Source organism: Equus przewalskii, chromosome 14 (assembly GCF_037783145.1).
Source record: "Equus przewalskii isolate Varuska chromosome 14, EquPr2, whole genome shotgun sequence".
In the NCBI taxonomy this organism is placed as follows: domain Eukaryota; kingdom Metazoa; phylum Chordata; class Mammalia; order Perissodactyla; family Equidae; genus Equus; species Equus przewalskii.
This window is the reverse complement of record NC_091844.1, coordinates 60,352,745-60,370,715: the sequence shown is the minus strand read 5'-3', so window position 1 is coordinate 60,370,715 and position 17,971 is coordinate 60,352,745. Positions and strand designations below refer to the sequence as shown.

At 46.1% G+C, this 17,971-nt stretch overlaps 1 protein-coding gene across 2 annotated transcripts in view; it reads left to right on the top strand.

The window, feature by feature from the left end:
• Positions 1-17,971, top strand: part of VIT (vitrin) — a 114,185-nt gene that overhangs the window by 85,123 nt on the left and 11,091 nt on the right. For both annotated transcript variants that reach the window (XM_070574082.1, XM_008519387.2), the window contains exons 12-14: positions 8,832-8,935; positions 12,203-12,429; positions 14,043-14,556. In XM_070574082.1, coding sequence (XP_070430183.1) covers positions 8,832-8,935; positions 12,203-12,429; positions 14,043-14,556 — 845 coding nt within the window. The remainder of the gene's footprint in view (positions 1-8,831; positions 8,936-12,202; positions 12,430-14,042; positions 14,557-17,971) is intronic.

Sequence of the window (17,971 nt, the reverse complement as noted above, 5' to 3'; positions counted from 1 at the left end):
AATCTGATTTCCTTTTAGTCCCCAATTCCAGTATAAATGGAACAGAATCTCACACGTTCTTTTGAACTTCGTACTCAACCTTATGGTATCAGCATTGGAAAACAGTTATGGAATAAAGCAAGCTGTTCGTTTTTCTTCCTTTCATAATAAAATAGAGTTTTCATTGCTCATGGTTCTGTGGCCGTTGCCCTGTGTGTTAGGGGGTGGCTCTGGGTTGGGCTGCATCTTCTTACACCTCTTACTTCTCAGCCCACCCAACCTAAGCCCCGGACTGAAGACCCTCAGTCAAACACACGGCTGAGCCTCCCTTTCTGCCCAAAAAAGCAGGAAGGACACCCAGAGTCTCCTGTGGATCATCTGAGCCACCGAGTGTGGGACACCCAGAGTGGAGGGAAGAAGCGATGTGTCAGGTCTGGTATGGTGCCAGAATCATCGCCCCCAAGACTGCCTGTGTCCGAATCCCAGCACCTGTGATGATGCTACCTCACATGGCAAAGGGCACTTTGTGGATGTGGTTAAAGTTAAGGACTCTGAGGTGCAGAGAGGATCCCAGATTCTCCAATGTCCCTATCTAGTCGCATGGGTCCTTGAAAGCAGAGAAGCTTTCCCAGCTGCTGTCAGTCAGAGGGGATGTGACTTTGGAAGAAGAGTCAGAGAGACGTGACTGCCGGCTTTGACGATGGAGGAAGGGGCCGTGAGCAAGAAATGCAGGTGGCCTCTAGAAGCTGGAAAAGACAAGGAAATGCACTCTCCCCTGGGGCCTTCATAGAGGAGCACAGCCCTGCCAGGAGACCCATGTCAGACTGCTGACCTCCAGAACTCTAAGCTAATAAGTGTGTGTGGTTTGAGTCACTAAGTTTACGGTCATTCATTACAGCAGAAAGAGGACACTGATGCAGCTGCAAGGAGGACTGTCTGTCACATTCTCCTGAGCCTGCGGCAAAGGCAGGAGTGGGAGGGGCGGGGCGCCAGGAGGTGTGAATCTCAGCCCCGTAGGACTTCAGGGCGGGAAGGCAGAGCCTGGGCCCTGCCTTCACCTTGGTATTACCTGGGGAGCTTTTAAAAATGCTGGGCCGCATCCCAGACCTGGTAAACCAGACTCTGGCAAATACCCAGAAGTTGGTGTTTTAATCTGTAATTCCAATCTGTAGCCAAGGTTGAGAATCACTGACTCCCCGAGAGGGGAAAGGACAGCTCAGATTCCCAGGTACTGAGTGGCAGCCCCGGTTCAGAACTCAGGTCTCCCCATCCCCCCCCCAGTCCTCTTTCCACCCCCTCAGTCTACACTGCCTTTACAAGAACTAACAAGATCCCAGAACAGCTGCCTCTCTTCTTCCAGGAAGGGCTCTCCAGGGCCTGACAGCACTTGCAAAGACCCCACCATGCCACTTCTCTCCTCTCTGAGAGACAGGCAGGTGAGCCCTTGACACACTCCTCAGGGCCACCGTCTCAAGGCTGAGTGAGTTGGGAATACAATTTGCACAAGCCTTATGCTTTTTCTATTTGCCACCATGCAATTCTCCCAGAGGTACGAACACAAGGACTGCACTTGACTTCCAGCGCTTCTACTCAAGTTTCCACTTGAATTCCCATCATGCGTCGACTTATCCCAGGGCCCCCTTGAGATCATTGTCTCTAAATTCCTGGATCATTCTGCTAGAGAAGCAGATGGCTACCCCGATGCACATTAGAATCACCTAGGGAGGCTTTGAAACTCCCAATGGCCAGACCAAACCTCAGATCGATTAAATTCGAATTCTGAGCGTGGGACCCAGGCATCATTAATTTTTAGAGCTCCCCGGGTGATTCTACCGTGCAGGCAGAAAGTGAAGGCACAAATATTCCCATGGGCCTGGGCTGTCTTCTGGTGAATCCCGTGCCCCCGGCCCCTCCCGTCTCCCCCAGGCGACCATCCTAGAGTGCTGTGGGAGCTCCATCCTCTCCCCTTTCTCAGCCTTTCTCTTCCATTCTCTAGACTCCTTATTTATTCTCCTCCCTGCCACTGCTGATTTTCTTGATTCTCACAGCATCCTCCAAGACATGGCTCCTTAGAGTGTGATCGACAGTACCATGTTGGAGCTTAGAAAGGCAGACCTCAGAACTCGCTCTGGACCTGCAGAAACAGAATCTACATTTTAACAAGATCCAGGGTGATCGGATGCACATCTGAGTGTGGGAAATGCCAAATACCATGTCTGTTGCCAAGATACTCTGTGTCCCAGCACTCACGGTATGATGCGGTTACAGACCAGCCAGCCGGCTAGTTCCAGGGTAACTCTCAGATGAGCAGAATGCACGTCCACGCTTCCTCCAGCAGGAGGAGGCATGCAGGGTAATTTTCTACTTTTTGGTGGATGGGTTGAATCATTATTACTAACTACCAAAAAAACACTCATCTAAAAACTAAATTTGATTATAAGACCTTGTTCCTGTCTCTGATCCTAGCACATGAGAGAAAGGCCAGCGTCCTTTCAAAAGGGGCTAGTAGTGCAAAGTCCTCTGCAGGTTGGCCCGGGCCGCTCAGCTGCTCAGTCCTTTCAGGGAACAGGAGAGAGTCATGCTCGTTCTGAGCCAGGTAATGCCCACAAAAGACAAGTCTGCCACGGAACCTGCAGCCCCCAGCATGGCCTTGGGCAACCAGGGGCACCCTAAAACATCCTCCTGACTTCACAGGCACACTTCATCTCAGTGGCTAAGTCCGTAAATCATGACTTTTTAGCATTATGAAAATTGAAAGGCTAAATATAGTCGTGGCATTTTACTGTAACCTTAAAGTGATGCCCTGTTGGGGGAAACAGTTTTGAAAGGTTCTTGCTCTCAGGAATATGATTAGTTCCTGTGTCTCTATCAGCACAGAGATTCCTTTCAGAGGCTCACTCCATGTGACTCAGAAGTCCTCTAGAATCTAGGCCTTCCCAAACTTTCCTAAGGATAAGATTGGCCTGGATTCCTTGCTCAAAAAGAAATTTCCCAGCCGCAGCCCAGACCTACTGAACCAAGTTTCTGTTGGAGGAGACTTGGTAGGGTACGCAGCACACCTGGCGCTCCAGCAGTCTCGTCATCAGCAAGGCCTTCAAACGCCGAAGCCCCATCCCAGCTCCCTGCCCCCAGCCCCTGTGCCCATTTCTGACAGGTATTCTTTCTTCTTAATCACCCACAGGATAGTCATTTCCTATTGCATAAATTCTCTCTTTTTATGCACAGCCAAATTCTGGCTCCCTATAATTTCTCTTCATTAGTATAGCTCTTCTTCCAGACATAGAACAATTTTACATTTTCTCCTTGAGCTATAAACCTCCTTGTTTATTTTCTTGTCTTATTTTCAAAGGAAATCTTTGATATTGCTGAGAAAAAAAAAAAGCATTTTCCTTTAATGAGATCTTGTAATAAAATTACAAGTTAAAAGGTTACTTACATAAAAATGTAGTGGTGTACCTTTTTGAACTTTTTAAATATTCTCCATTGATGAAAAGTAATCAGACTAGGGTGTCAGGGCCCCAACTCATATATCCTGAAGGACAATACACCCATGTGCTCTGGTACTGAGAGCTGCCACAGTCTGCGGGTTAAAGACTTGCCATGCATTCCTCTGATTTAATTACATTACAGTTTAAGAAAGATTTATTGAGTGTGTAGCGTGTACTAAGCACTATGCCGTTGGCAGGGGACACTGATGTAAAATTCATCTAAGCAGTTTGATTACATTTGCCTATAAGTCCCCGGGTAGATGAGCTCTGTGGCTGTGCTTCTAATCATGATTTTAGCAATTGGAAAGAGTCGCAGAGGCTCTCTGATCCAACCTTTCAATCCATTAAAAATGGATAGGTAAATGTAATAGAGATTCTGTTCTTCAGGACTTCACCATCTAGTAAGGGAGGCAATATTTTTGAAAGAAATAACATTAAGTAAAATTAAAAGCATCTATTCACTGGGTATATGAATGGCTCATCTGTCTGCCTCTGAAGATGGATTCATCCACCTCTATGACGTAATAGAGGGAGAGAGTGATCAGTGTGGAGCTCAGAGGCAGTGCGTTCAACTGTCCCGGGGGTGGTCCAAGAGAGGAGGAGCTTTCTTTCTTTCTTTCATTTCTTTATTCCACAGTTACCTATGACCCCCTGTAGGCTAAACTCTAGGGATAGGAAAAACTGGGACATAGGTTACAGTCAATCATCGTGATTTGCAGATTCTATATCTACGAATCTACCTACTCACCAAAATTTATTTGTGACTGCAGAACCAATACTCTTGGCACTTTCACAGTCATTTGCAGACATGCACAGAAGGGTAATAAGTTTGAGTGTTCACTTGACACACATATTCCCAGCTGAGGTCAAACGAGGCGATGCTCTGCCTTCTTGCTTCAGCTCTCCTGCTGTAAACAAGTGTCCTTTTCACGGTCTATTTAGTGCCACATTTTTCTGTTTTTTCATTGGTGCTTTCATGATTTAAAATGGTCCCCAATGAAATGGGTAAAGGTGGTCAAAAGGTACAAACTTCCAGTTGTAAGATAAATAAGCCCTGGGGATGTAATGTACAGCATGGTGACTGCAGTTCACAACAGGCATTGTATACTTGTAAGTTGCTAAGAGATTTGGAAAGTTCTCATCTCAAGGAAAAAAAATTTGTAACTGTGTGTGGAGATGAATGTTCACTAAACTTTTTCTGGTAATCATTTCGCAATATATACATATATCAAATCATTATGTTGTACACCTAAAATTAATGCAATGTTATATGTCAATTATATCTCAATTTAAAAAATAAATAAATAAAATGGCCCCCAAGAGTAGTGCTGAAATGCAGTCTTGTGTTCTAAGTGCAAGAAGGCTGTGATGCGTTATGGAGAAAATACAAGTGTTAGATAAATTTCCTTTAGGCATGAGCTATAGTGCTGTTGCTTGTGAGTTCAACGTTAATGAATTAATGATTCGGTACATTTAGAAAAAGAAAGGAACTTTGCTGATCTGCCCTTGAGTCTGCCCTGGAAAGTGCTAAAGTAACATCTATAGTGTGTAATGAAGCTGTGGAAAAGGTGGAAAAGCAGCTGAACTAGTGAATTCATGAAATGAAGATTGATTTAAAAAAAAAAAAAAGCACGGTGGACAGCATTGTGAGACTGAAAACCAAGGAAATTTAGGGTTACTTTACCCAGGCTCAGGATAATGTGAAATCCTTTTCTGCTAATGTTTTATCCTACAGAAATAGTGCCTATAACAGATTATATGTAAGCAACATACGTCAAATTAGATGTCTTCAAACAGAAATGTATACGAAACAAGTTTATGTCTTGATCTATTGATGAAAGTGTTGTGGTGTTGTGACCAGAGGCCCACAGGAGCCTAACCCTATATGGCTCAGTATTTACTAATTTGATGTTCACGGTGACTTCATAGAACATGACTATCACAAAGAAGGCTCGACTGTGTACGTAGTATGGGAAAGAGACAGGTAATCAACAGTCGCTCTAGAAAGTGATCAATGTTAAGACAGCCTCCTGCACTGGGTGCCTGGGGGAACACATGGATGAGACCAGGTGACTAGGTTCCACATTTAAATATATTTTTCTGTAAAAAATTCTGAAAGACACTTTTATATTTTTGCTTTTTAAGTTACTTGTCTAGATCAACACAATTTATGATTAGCTATGATTTCTTCACAAGCATCAGACACACTCAAGAAATCTTGCAAAGTGAGAAAAATCTAGCCCACAGAGCATTCTCAAAAGTAATTAAAGTTTTGAGTGAGTTAAAAATTCTACAATTTTAATGAAGTGTTTATAGAGTTATATTTGGTAGACAGTTACACATTTATTATTGTCGATATCAATTTTGAAATTTTTTATTTTCTAGCCAATAATTTTTGTTTGTTGGTTTCAAGTCATTTTTTTAGGTCCTGAGAAAGTTCATATTCCTTGGTCACCACAGGATAGATCCAGACTTTGAGGACTCTAAAGCTTGTGCAGTTCGAGGGCCTTTTTAAGAAAAAGAACATAAAATTACAAAACCAAAACTAGACCCCTTGGAAGAGGCAGCATTAGCTTCTTGATTAATCTGCCTCTATTAGACACTTAGAGCCTATTGGATACAATGTCCTCTGCAGAGGCCACTCTGGATACCAGAAGACCAGGTGGGAAGGTAGAGCAATAGTTCAGGAAACAGAAGATGAAAGTCCAAATTTATGGATGGAAAGGATGAGATAGATACAAGAGCTATTGAAGAGATTGGTCTGACAGGACATGGCATTTGATGAAGAAGGTGTCAGAGGGTGGCAAGAATGTATACTGCTGGGATGACTTCATGAGTCATAAGAGGGAATACAGAAGGGACACGAGTGGTTGGGTGGAGCAGGTTTGGAAGATAAATGACTTCAGTTTGGGAAATATCAAACCTGTGGGGCCAGTGGACCGTCCCAAGGTAATACAGGGTGCATTCCAGATGGAGATGTATGGAAGCCATTGCATGTATATATGGAGTTCACGAGAGAGGACTGACCGGTGTGCACAAGTCAGCTGTTGGCGTGTGAATGGTCGTTGAAGTTGATGAGATCTCCCAGACGAGTGCATAAATTAAAGAGGGATGCACAATGGAGATAGCACCCTGGGGAACACCAGCATTTAGAGGTAGAGAGGCACAGAATGAAAATGGAGAAATATTTTTTTATTCAATACTGTTAATTGAGTACCTGCAGGTGCCACATACTATGCAATGTGTTGTGGGTCAGAGAAAGCTGAGTCGGGCACGGAGATGGTCAGCTGGGGCCAGGGGTCAGGGAGACAGGTAGCTCCAGATAGCTGGAGCTTGGAGGGTGAGCACAATTTGGGTTTTCCAGATGAGAGAATTGATGAGCAAAGACACAAAGTTAGAAAAACAGGAAATAGTGAGCAGCTCATTCTGACCAGAATTTAGGCTATTGAGAGAGAGAAGTGGATGAAGATGATAGGTTGGAATTAAATTATGGATGGGTTTGGAAAGCCAAAATATGAAGTTTAACAATGGGAGCCTCTGATGATTTTTGAGCTGAGGAATTTTACAGTCGGAGTTGTACGTGCGAAAGAGTTCTCTAGCAGCTATGCAGACAACTGGCGTTGCAGAGGCCAACATAGAGACTCTTACAGTAGAACCAGCAAGAAGTAAGGGAGCCTGGACTCAGAGGGTTGCCATAGAAATATGGCGGAGGGAATAAAAGTGAGTGATTGTGTCTAGAGGAATTTATGGCATTTGACTGACAAGACTGACAGGTTCTATGACTGAGCTAGTAAAGACTGAGTCCAGGTTTTGAGCCTAGATGGCTGGGAGGCAGGTACAGCATTTCCTGTAATTGATCTGTAAGAACACAAACCACAAGCCCTGGAGCCCACAGGGAAAGAGGAACATAACTGTGAAAGTGACAGAGGGACTTCGCTGTGTGAGTCCTCCTCCCTGTGACCTGCACATGGGTCGCATCACTGCAGCCTCAGATCGTGAGGCTCCACACTGTAGCTTGACAGGAAGGTCGAGCTCAGCTAAAACGCCCATATTTCTCCATCTTGCTGTTGGCTTTGTTGTTTGTTTGTTTTTTATTTAATCCTGAACTAGAACTTGCTTTTTTTCTGGTGGCGTTTCATCTGGTTGGGTTTTGCCTCCACACCCCATTGGTTGAGCTGGTTTTCAGCTTTCCTTCATCTTCCCTGAAGGGAACGGCCCTGGCAGGTCACACCACCTCTCATTTAGATGAGCCTGCCTCTAGGCATCTTGCTTTGGTTTTGTCTAAGAGCCAGCCTGTACCCCTCGCAGTCACTAATGGAATGCAGGACAGAGGGGCATCCTTCCGGCCTGTTCACGAGTTCTCCTCAGACAGAGATCACCTTGAGATAGCTGGGAAGGTCAGAAAATAGGGACAGAGTAAGGGAGGGAAGGGAAGGGGGAGGCAGAGAATGTCTCCTCTCAGGTCCTGGGGACTGGCTCCCTGGTGACCACACTGCCAGGTCCCCCAAAGGACTCACTGAGAATCCTCTGTAGGCCCCCTTGGAACTCCCGCCGGAAACTGCCTACAGCTGCTGCTTCCTGGATCTCCTCCTGGGGTTTGTGGAGAGACTGCTTTCACGTCTCCTTCTCCCTTTCCTGGAGGACTTAGCAACCGGCAGCCGGGCCCAGCAACCTAATTTGCCCTGTGTTCAAAAATAATTAAGAACACCAAGACAGCAACATCAGAGCATTGAACCAAGCACAGGCCCTTCTGGAGTGCTGGGCCTGAGTAGCCTTAAAGGTGACACTCTCATGAAGCCCTGCCAATGGACGGGTATCAGTGATTCACGAGATGTGACTTTACTGTGCATCCACACTTCCTCCCGGGGCCGGATAAAGCTGAACACTGCCCCTTGGCTGCAGATATCCACATGTATCTCCTCAGAAATCACTGAGAACTGCTGCCCCAGCTGAGACAACAGAGACGCCAGGGACACCCACCCTCCCTCCATCCACTGGCCAGTCCCTTAAGGAGACCTCTGTCACCTATTCCTCTTCTCTGTGCACACACCAAAAGAGGACAGGTGATATCTCAGAAGTGGTCCATGAGCCGCCATTGTTCAATTTTATTATTAGTTGTTGTTAATCTCTTACTCTGCCTACTTTATAAATTAAACCTTATCATACATATGTATGTATAGGGAAAAACGTAGTATATATAGGGTTCAGTACTATCCATAGTTTTCAGGCACCCACTGGGGGTCTTGGAACATATCCCCCACAGAAAAGGGGAGCTACTATATAAAAGAATCGACTCTGATTTCTGCTTTCCTCCAAAGGTAATAACTTTCCAGCTGACTTTGATTTCTTGTTCTGACCCTTCAGAGACAACCCTGCTACTCACTTTAATCTCAAGACTCACGTGAGTTCCCGGGATCTGAAGACCGCCATCGAGAAAATCACCCAGCGAGGAGGGCTGTCTAATGTCGGTATGTGATCCCGGTGCAGATCGCTCCATCTTGCTTCCGCGGTTCTCTTTCTATGTGGTTGTCTTCTATACAGGAGGAGGAAAACTAATAATCGTCCATCAAGAAAGGAGTCACATAGTATTTGTATCTTTTCTAAAGTATGATCGTGTTTTCAGGGGCAAGAATTGTTATCATACATATGCTGGAGAGTTCCAGCATGCCTGCTTCCTTGGGATGGCAGCTTTCTTCAGGACAAAGAGGCCTGCTATTATGACTGTCTCCTGATTGGTCTACAAGTCATCAACTATCTAAAGTTAAATGTTTTAACCAGTTCCATTCAGGAAGCTCCACAGTGCCCCTTGGGAAACTTCTTCCAATCAGCTCCTGTTAAAGTGATGACCGTGCAAAGAGAGGCGTGTTCTTTATCTCAAGCCCAGTCTTCTGTGATGTCTGAGCCTTGGTGGTGGTGATGGGGTGGGTACCAGAAATCCGAAGTTCCATTCCTCAGTGGGGTAGGTCCAGAAACTTCATTTTATCGGTTCACCCAGCAGTGACTCAGCATTAGGAAACAGATGCCCACTAACCAAGCTCAAAGGCTGCCAGTGAGCCCGTGCCAATGTATTAATTTACAAATGGTAGTCTGGCTTCAGGGACACTGGGAAGGGTGTCCACCTCTCAGGGAACTTATTGGTACCATTAAAATCCAAGGGTATGGAGAAGTGAGCCACAGTTGCTTGGCATGGATCACACACAGGGAATAGAACTATTTTTGAAGGAGTATGTTTGAAGTTATAGTAAATTCAATTTAATTACTTCCCTTTCCACCGAGGTGTACATCTCTGTAGACCAGTATATTAGTATCTGGCAAATGGAGAGCTTTGATCTTTGAACAATGCTAAATAAACACTGGTCAAGGCACTGCTATCCGGACCCCAAATCAATATTACTTCATCACAAACATGATAGAGTCGATTTCTGATTTATTTTCAATTTAGTACCTAGATCAGTGAAATTCCAATAAAGTATCATGGAGTAAAACTTAAAAACTTAAAGACATGCTATTTCCTTGAGGGATTAGAGAGGTGTCTTAATAAAATCATCATATGTTTTTTCAGTGGATGACATGTTCTCCCTCTGCCCTGTACTGATCAAGGTTTGGGTTCAGAGAACAGAATCCATTTCAATTGGCTTAAGTAGAAAGGGATTTATTTCAGGGTATTAAGTGGTTTTGAAATTATTGAAAGGACTGAACAAATGAACTCTAGGCTGAGCTTTCAGAGATGGCTTCGAAAGTCTTCCTGCAGAACCAGGAGCTCCAAGGAGGTGCTGCCTCTTACAAAATCTGGAAATCAATTTTTAAATTCTGCCACCACAGGGGACTGGCCCCGTGGCCGAGTGGTTAAGTTCACACGCTCTGCTGTAGGTGGCCCAGTGTTTTGTTGGTTCGAATCCTGGGCACGGACATGGCACTACTCATCAAACCACACTGAGGCAGCGTCCCACATGCCACAACTAGAAGGACCCACAACGAAGAATATACAACTATGTACCGGGGGGCTTTGGGGAGAAAAAAGGGAAAAAAAAAGTCATTAAATTCTGCCACCACAGTCTCTTCAGGAATCTGCTTTGGCAGGAAGCCACCATGATCAGGAAGCTTCTGTCACAGCTGCCAGCTCCAAAACCATGCTTTGTCTGCTCCATTCACACCCACAAAACCAATGTTCTGCACTCTACCACCTCAACACCAACAAAGTTAGTGACCAAACACAGGCACCTCTGCTAACACTGCCCCGGAGAAGTCACGTACTCTACAGATACGTGTCAGTGGAAATAGCAGAATCAAAAATACTGTCTCTACTCCACTTTCATCTTCTAAATCTCATGTGTGCATCAATTCCGGAAACTAAAACAAATCCGGAACTGTAGCTGCAAGGGAGTCTCAACAATGCAATTTCAGATTTCCAGCCTCTGCTTCCAAAATATGCTAGAAGGTGAATGGAATGTATGTTGAGCACTAGTTGACCATGGCCTCCAAATTTAAGATTGGGTGAGGTCAAGGTGCTCTTCCTATGGCTCCCTGTGCTCTGTCTGCAGGCATCTAACACTAAGCCAGAGGGGACTGCCGGGTGACTTGGGCCTTGAGGGAAATTATCTCTTGCCTATGAAAGCAGTTCTCAACAGCCCAGGTTTTCTCTTAGCAACTGTGTTCTGTGCAGCCAGTTCACATGGGTTCTCCAAGACATTTCTCCAGCAACTGCGTCTGTGACCATTTGATCCTTTCACTTGGCAGGTAAGATTATACTAGCCAAGGGAGCCAGGATGCTGTCCAAAACCAAAAAAGCATTGAGGGTAATGACATTAATCCTAAAGTCTTAAGAAGGTGGTTCCTAACTTTTATTTAGATTGGGGACCCCTTTGAGAATCTCTTGAAAGCTACATACTTTCTACCCAAATAAATACTTATACACACAAAATATTGTGTATAATTTCAGGGAATTTGTGGGTATACCCCCGAGTGCCCCAGGGGTCCACAGAGCCCAGGTTAAGAGCACTGCCTTCCCATATGCAGCTATGCTGACACTAGGGTGACCACTTAGCCATTTGCCAGGAGCATATGGGGCTTTCAGTGCTAAAACTGGGAAAGTCTCAGCAAACTGGGACAGTTGGTCACCCTACTCATAGACACAGCCAGGGCTAGAACACAGTCTTTCAGTTCTTAGGGGCTGCAGCACTTTCCAGGTAGCTAGCATGGAACTGGACAAAATACCCCACTGAACCCAGAATATGGCCCTCCACACCCAGCAGCTCCTGGAGCACTGGGCTCACCCCAAGCAGCAGGAGGCCAAGAAGAGTTTCCCATCATCCAAGTCAAATCCTCCCAGCCCATGCTCTCAATGCAAACAATGTGGGGCTGGCTTAGGGGCTTAGTGGGGTTCCAGCACCCTGGTGGAGAAGGGACCCTTTTGTTCTCATGAATGTCTTCTTCACCTGCTTGCTGGTCCCTAAAACTTTTTTTAAAGCAAAAAAGAATTAGAAATCACAGGTTTAAAATGAAACGGGGCAGGGAAATTCATAGTGATGATGGTTGCAAGACCTTGTGAGTGTGCTTAATACCACTGAACTATACATCTAAAAATAGTTAATGTGGTAAAAAAGAAAAAAAAGAAAGAGACAAGGGAGGGAATGAGTATGTTTCTCTGGACCTGCTTATGCTGCTGTGATCTGTTCCTGTATTTATAATCAGCATGACCACAATCACTCCAAGTGTGAGTTTTCTTTTTCTTCCAGGTCGAGCCATCTCCTTTGTGACCAAGAACTTCTTTTCCAAAGTCAACGGAAACAGAGGCGGTGCTCCCAATGTGGCTGTAGTGATAGTGGATGGTTGGCCCACGGATAAGGTAGAGGAGGCTTCAAGGCTTGCAAGAGAGTCAGGAATCAACATTTTCTTCATCACCATTGAAGGTGCTGTTGAAAATGAGAAGCAGTACGTGATAGAGCCCAACTTTGCAAACAAGGTATGTAACTGCCTGGAGACCCACCCAACGTAAGGATTCCCTGCTCTGTGCAAAGCTGTTAACAGCCATCAGGGCAGGGTTCTCATTCCTTAGATGGGCATTAAGCTCACTTCTAGGCAGGAGGGCCCCCAGTGAGGGACTAGTAAGTCTGGGACCCAGAATTACCTTCTCAAAGCAAAACTCCAAATGCACCTGTGAACTGAGGCCAGCATTGGCACCTTGAGAGGAGAACTGTCCCCAAGGTCTCACATGAAGCCTTTCCTGGGCTCCTCCCACAGCCCAAGGGACCTCAACCAGGCAGCCCAGGGAGCCTTCACATGAGCACACACATGGGCACACATACACTCTCTCACACACGTGTGCACACAGACATTGCAAATTAGCCAATCTGATAAACAAGAATAAGGTGGCATTGAACCAGGTCAGGTTTTCAAATGCTGCTCCTGGTCATCTACTGTGACCCCCCCACTACAGGCCCTGTGCTCCAGCCAACTGGTTCCTGTCCACGCCAGCACCACTGCCCTCTCCCGCCATGACTTTACCCAGGCTGCCCGGTAGGAATTCCTCCTCTCCATCCATTGGCTGGAATTCAGCTCAGCCTCAGCGCTCATCTCAAATGTCACCTAGTCCATGGAAGGATTTGTGAGCCCCATTTAGATTTTTATAAACCAATTAAAAATATTTCCTAGGATATTTTTAAGTCGTTTCTTGCTCAAGAATAATTTTTTAATTATACAAATCCATCTGTAGCCATCAGGTTTGTGATTCTGTCTGTGACCCCCAGAGAGGCAGCAGCAAGGAAGAAACGCTCCACTTTAGGAACACCAGCCCTGTCACTTCCAGGAGCACACCAACCAGGTGTTCAATGTTTATTTGAAACTGCCTTAAATTTTTTCTGGAACAAGCTTGGGCACAAGCAAATAAATATTCTTTTGCCTGAAGGCAGGGTTGTCTGGAGGACATTGCTTGAGTTTTAAGAGCAGAAAGGTTTGTGTTTCAGTCTCAGGAACTCAAGGATGTCCCTTCACAGCTGACCTTCAGTTTGTTCCTTCATCATAGGGGGGTTATAATTCCACCTTGTAGGATTAGGGTGGGAGGTTAATGAGAGAATCTCTCCGAGAGCTTCAAGAACAACTCGACCGTGTGTGAGACCCCGTCTCTCTGGGTACAGGGCTGCTCTGGAAACATTACTTTAGCTATTTCTCATGTGTGTCTTGTTTTCCTGATCAGAACAAAAGCTGTCTTTAATCCTCTCATGCGTGGGCGCCCTCCAGTGCCAATCATTTGGCTGGCTGCCGGTACAAATGAACCGAGGGGCCTGGAGCAGCATAAATATGAAACTGAAACCAAAGATACGCCTCTCCCTATGGATTTGCTTGACTGACTGCTCTCCACTAAAGCAGAGACCCAGCTGAGGGAGTGGGAGCGAGTCCAGAGACAACTTGAGGGGTCTTTGCCCCAGTGAGTGCTTGACTAGGTACACTGAGATGCAGAAAGCTTTAGGCGGACTAGTGCAGAAATGAGTCTGTTTGCCCTGGTGGTCAAGGGTAATGATGATGGATTGGAGGATTTGACCCCTGACCTGGAGAGTATCCCTCCCCTCTGTCTTCCAGGCTGTGTGCAGAACAAACGGCTTCTACTCGCTCAATGTGCAGAGCTGGTTCAGCCTCCACAAGACGGTGCAGCCCCTGGTGAAGCGGGTGTGTGACACTGAGCGACTGGCCTGCAGCAAGACCTGCTTCAACTCGGCCGACATTGGCTTCGTCATTGACGGCTCCAGCAGTGTGGGGACGAGCAACTTCCGCACGGTCCTCCAGTTTGTGGCCAACCTCAGCAAAGAGTTTGAGATTTCAGACACAGACACGCGAATCGGGGCTGTGCAGTACACCTACGAGCAACGGCTGGAGTTCGGGTTCGACGATTACAACACCAAGCCGGACATCCTCAACGCCATCAAGAGGGTGGGGTACTGGAGTGGTGGGACCAGCACGGGGGCTGCCATCAACTACGCCCTGGAACAGCTCTTCAAGAAGTCCAAGCCCAACAAGAGGAAGTTAATGATCCTCATCACTGATGGGAGGTCCTATGATGACGTCCGAATACCAGCCATGGTTGCCCATCACAAGGGTAAGCTTGTCTTGCTGAACATCTCTCTGGGGCTTAGTGGGCCAGTGTGACAAGGAAGGGACTGTCTTTGTGCATTGGTTTTGTCTACCAGTCAATAAAATGTTCAAAACTGTCGAGAGGATATTTGGGGTGTAGTTAAATAGGCCCCTGTGAGCGGCGATGAAGGAATGAGCAGGGAAGATGGAGGTAGCTTCCAAAGTTCATGGCAAATCCAAGGCCTTGGGGTGACTGGGAAGGTTAACCCTTTCCTTTACACCCCACACCCTGAGGCGTCCCACACGGAGGGGAAAAGGAATTTGACTCGTTACTTTGATCTCTATTGAAGACCACAAAATTGTGTTAGAAATTTGAAGAAAACTAATGTTTTAAAAGAAAAGTACTATTTTTATCATCAACTGCTAACCAGATGTTGGGGGTTTTAGGGAGACCTCAAAGAAATTTTCCTTCAAAATATTTAAAGAGCTGGGGCCGGCCCCATGGCTGAGTGGTTAAGTTTGCACACTTCACTTCAGCGGCCCAGGGTTTCACCAGTTTGGATCCTGGGTGAGGACGTGGCACCACTCATCAGGCCATGCTGAGGCGGCTTCCCACATGCCACAACTAGAAGGACCCACAACTAAAAATATACAACTATGTACTGGAGGGCTTTGGGGAGAAAAAGGAAAAATAAAATCTTTAAAAAAAAATTTAAGGAGCTATTTCCATATAAAAATTTGTGAGAGGCCAATAGAAAGTTTAAAACCATGAAAAATGAGCAAAATATTTTTGTTGATATTTAGAAAGTCAGTCACATTTAATGCCTTTTTCACAAAATCTACATATAATCACTGTTTTGAAAAGTGCTGTAAAATATCAGAAAACTACAACCTGGAGAAAACCCCAAGTCATAACAGTATGATAAAAAAAGTAAGCCAACAGGCCAGCCCGCTGGTGTAGTGGTTAAGTTCATGCACTCTGCTTCAGTGACCCAGAGTTTGCAGGGTTGGGTCCCAGGTACAGACCTGCACACCACTCCTGAAGCCACACTGTGGCGGCATCCCACGTACAAAGTGGAGGAAGATTGGCACAGATGTTAGCTCAGCGACAGTCTTCCTCAAGCAAAAAGAGGGAGATTGGCAACAGATGTCAGCTCACGGCCAATCTTCCTCATGAAAAGATTTTTTTTTTAAAAGTAAGCTGAGTGGTCAGTGAATACCAAAGACCTACAGATAAGCACTATTGAACAAGACTCACTTGGGGCCATGGTTGTTTTCTTGCTATAGTTGTTTTCTTCTTCCGTGTACATTTTTTTTTCCTTTTTCTGCTGAGGGAGATTCATCCTGAGCTAACGTCTGTTGCCAATCTTCCTCTTTTTTTGCTTGAGGAAGATTGTCCCTGAGCTAACATCTGTGCCAATCCTCCTCTATTTTGTATGTGGGTCACCACCACAACATGGCTGACAAGTGGTATAGTTCTGTGCCCGGGATCCAAATCTGAGAACCCCGGCTGCTGAAGCAGAGCACACCAAACTTAACCACTATACAACAGGGCCAACCCCTTCTGTGTACATTTAATTTGAGTTAGTTTGCAGGATTTTCAGTATTCTTTAAAGCTGTTGTTAATCCTTCCCCAAACAAGGAGAGGCGTACTCCTAGTGGCAGGATGGTAGATGGCCTGCATGCCTGCAGTCACAGTGTCTCTTGGGCTCATGGCAGCAGAGTGAAGATGGTTTAAGGTTCAGAGACAACCTGCCCAAAGTTCCAAAGTGAGTGGGCAGAGCCAGCTGGGCCAGCTCTTGACGATAAGGCCAGGGGTCTCCTGCTCTCTCTACACATCTGTCTCCAGCTCATGTCAGCTCCACTCTCACTTGTTTTGCTAGATGTATCTCCTTTGGGCCTCACTCAAAGGGTATCCTTGGCCTCCTCATCAGAGGTGAAGACTGAGGGAGATGTCCTGGGAGCTGTCAGAGCATGTGGCGTATTCTGGACAGGTTTAAAGAACCAGGACCAGTAGATGCAAATTACATGGAGCAATGAGCATTGTGTCCCTGGGAGTGTCCAAGCCAATGCTGGGTGACCATCTGTCAGAATTGCCAGCGGAAGATTTTCTACAATAGGGGTGGACTCAGGGATCTGAAAAGCTAAATTTCTAATACTATTTGTGTTGTCTTTTTGGGGGGTCAGCCTTTCCATCTTTGAGCAGAAACAAGGCCTTAGTCAATCTAAGCTGCATTCTGCAGCAAAGCTCTTCCACTGCCACTTGGCAGCATTTTAAAGCCCAAAGCTGGCTTTTCCCAATGTAGACAACATTCAGAGAACAGACACTGGAGAGGTCAGAGAAGGGACTGGTAGCTTAAATGCACCTTAATGAGCCACAGCTGAAAAGCAGCTTGGACTAGAACCATGTGAGGTGTGGATGGCTCTCCCATCAGCAGGACAGGGTGCCCAGAAGATGCTCGAGATAACCACACGGGCCGTGGTGGGTGGCTGAGGGAAAGGCACCTGGGCAGGAAGGCCACAGCCAGGCTCTGCCCTCTGTTTCATGGCCATCTTGCTCACTCACTCTACTCTGGCCAGGCTGAAGGTGATGTGGGAATAAGCTTGTGTAGAGTAAGGTCAAGCACCTTCTGACCAGCTGCCCCGAACCCAAATCGAGAACCATATACCAGGCAGTCTCCCAGTTTCCCCGGTGAGAATAGATGCCTAGTCTCTGAATCTGTCCTCTCCTCCCTGGGGCATCTTGCCTCCAGTTGTGGTCCAACTCCTTTCATCCCATTATACTCTTCCCCATTTGCATCGAGATGTGCTCGAGTCCCTCCCTTCCTAAAAAACAAAAAAATTCTCTTTGACCTCGTGTTCTGCTCCAGTTACCACCTGCCCCCTCCTCTTTACAGGCCAACTGTAAGGGCTGGAAAGGATTGTATGTGCTGTCCCCACATCTTCATTTCTTTTTCACTCTCAACTCACAGCAATTCCTTTGGTTCTTTGGCATCTACTCCCCCGAAACTGCTCTCACCAAGCTACCAATGTCTTGTTTTTTACAAATCCATTGAGTGCTTTTTCATTTTCCTCTTACCTGACCTCCCTGCAGCAGCCAACACTGTTGGCCCCTCCCCTAGCCTGAAACCCTATCTTCACGGCGGTCATGGAGCAGAGGCTGGGTGACCAGCTCTCCGGGTCCTTGTGCAGTGGGAATGAAGTTGGATCCATGGCTTGTAAAGTCACCCTCAAGTCTAAAGTAACCCAGTTCCACTGGATTAGTTAAAAAGATCTTGAACTGTCTTTTGACACGTTTAAGGCTCTCTGAGGTTTTGTTTGGCTCTACTCACGGGGACAGCAGGTGTGTGCCATGTGGTGTGATCTGCGTGGCACCAACGTTTCACTTGTCCCAAAATATCATCCCCTCTGCTGCTCCTGGACATGAAATTATTATCGTG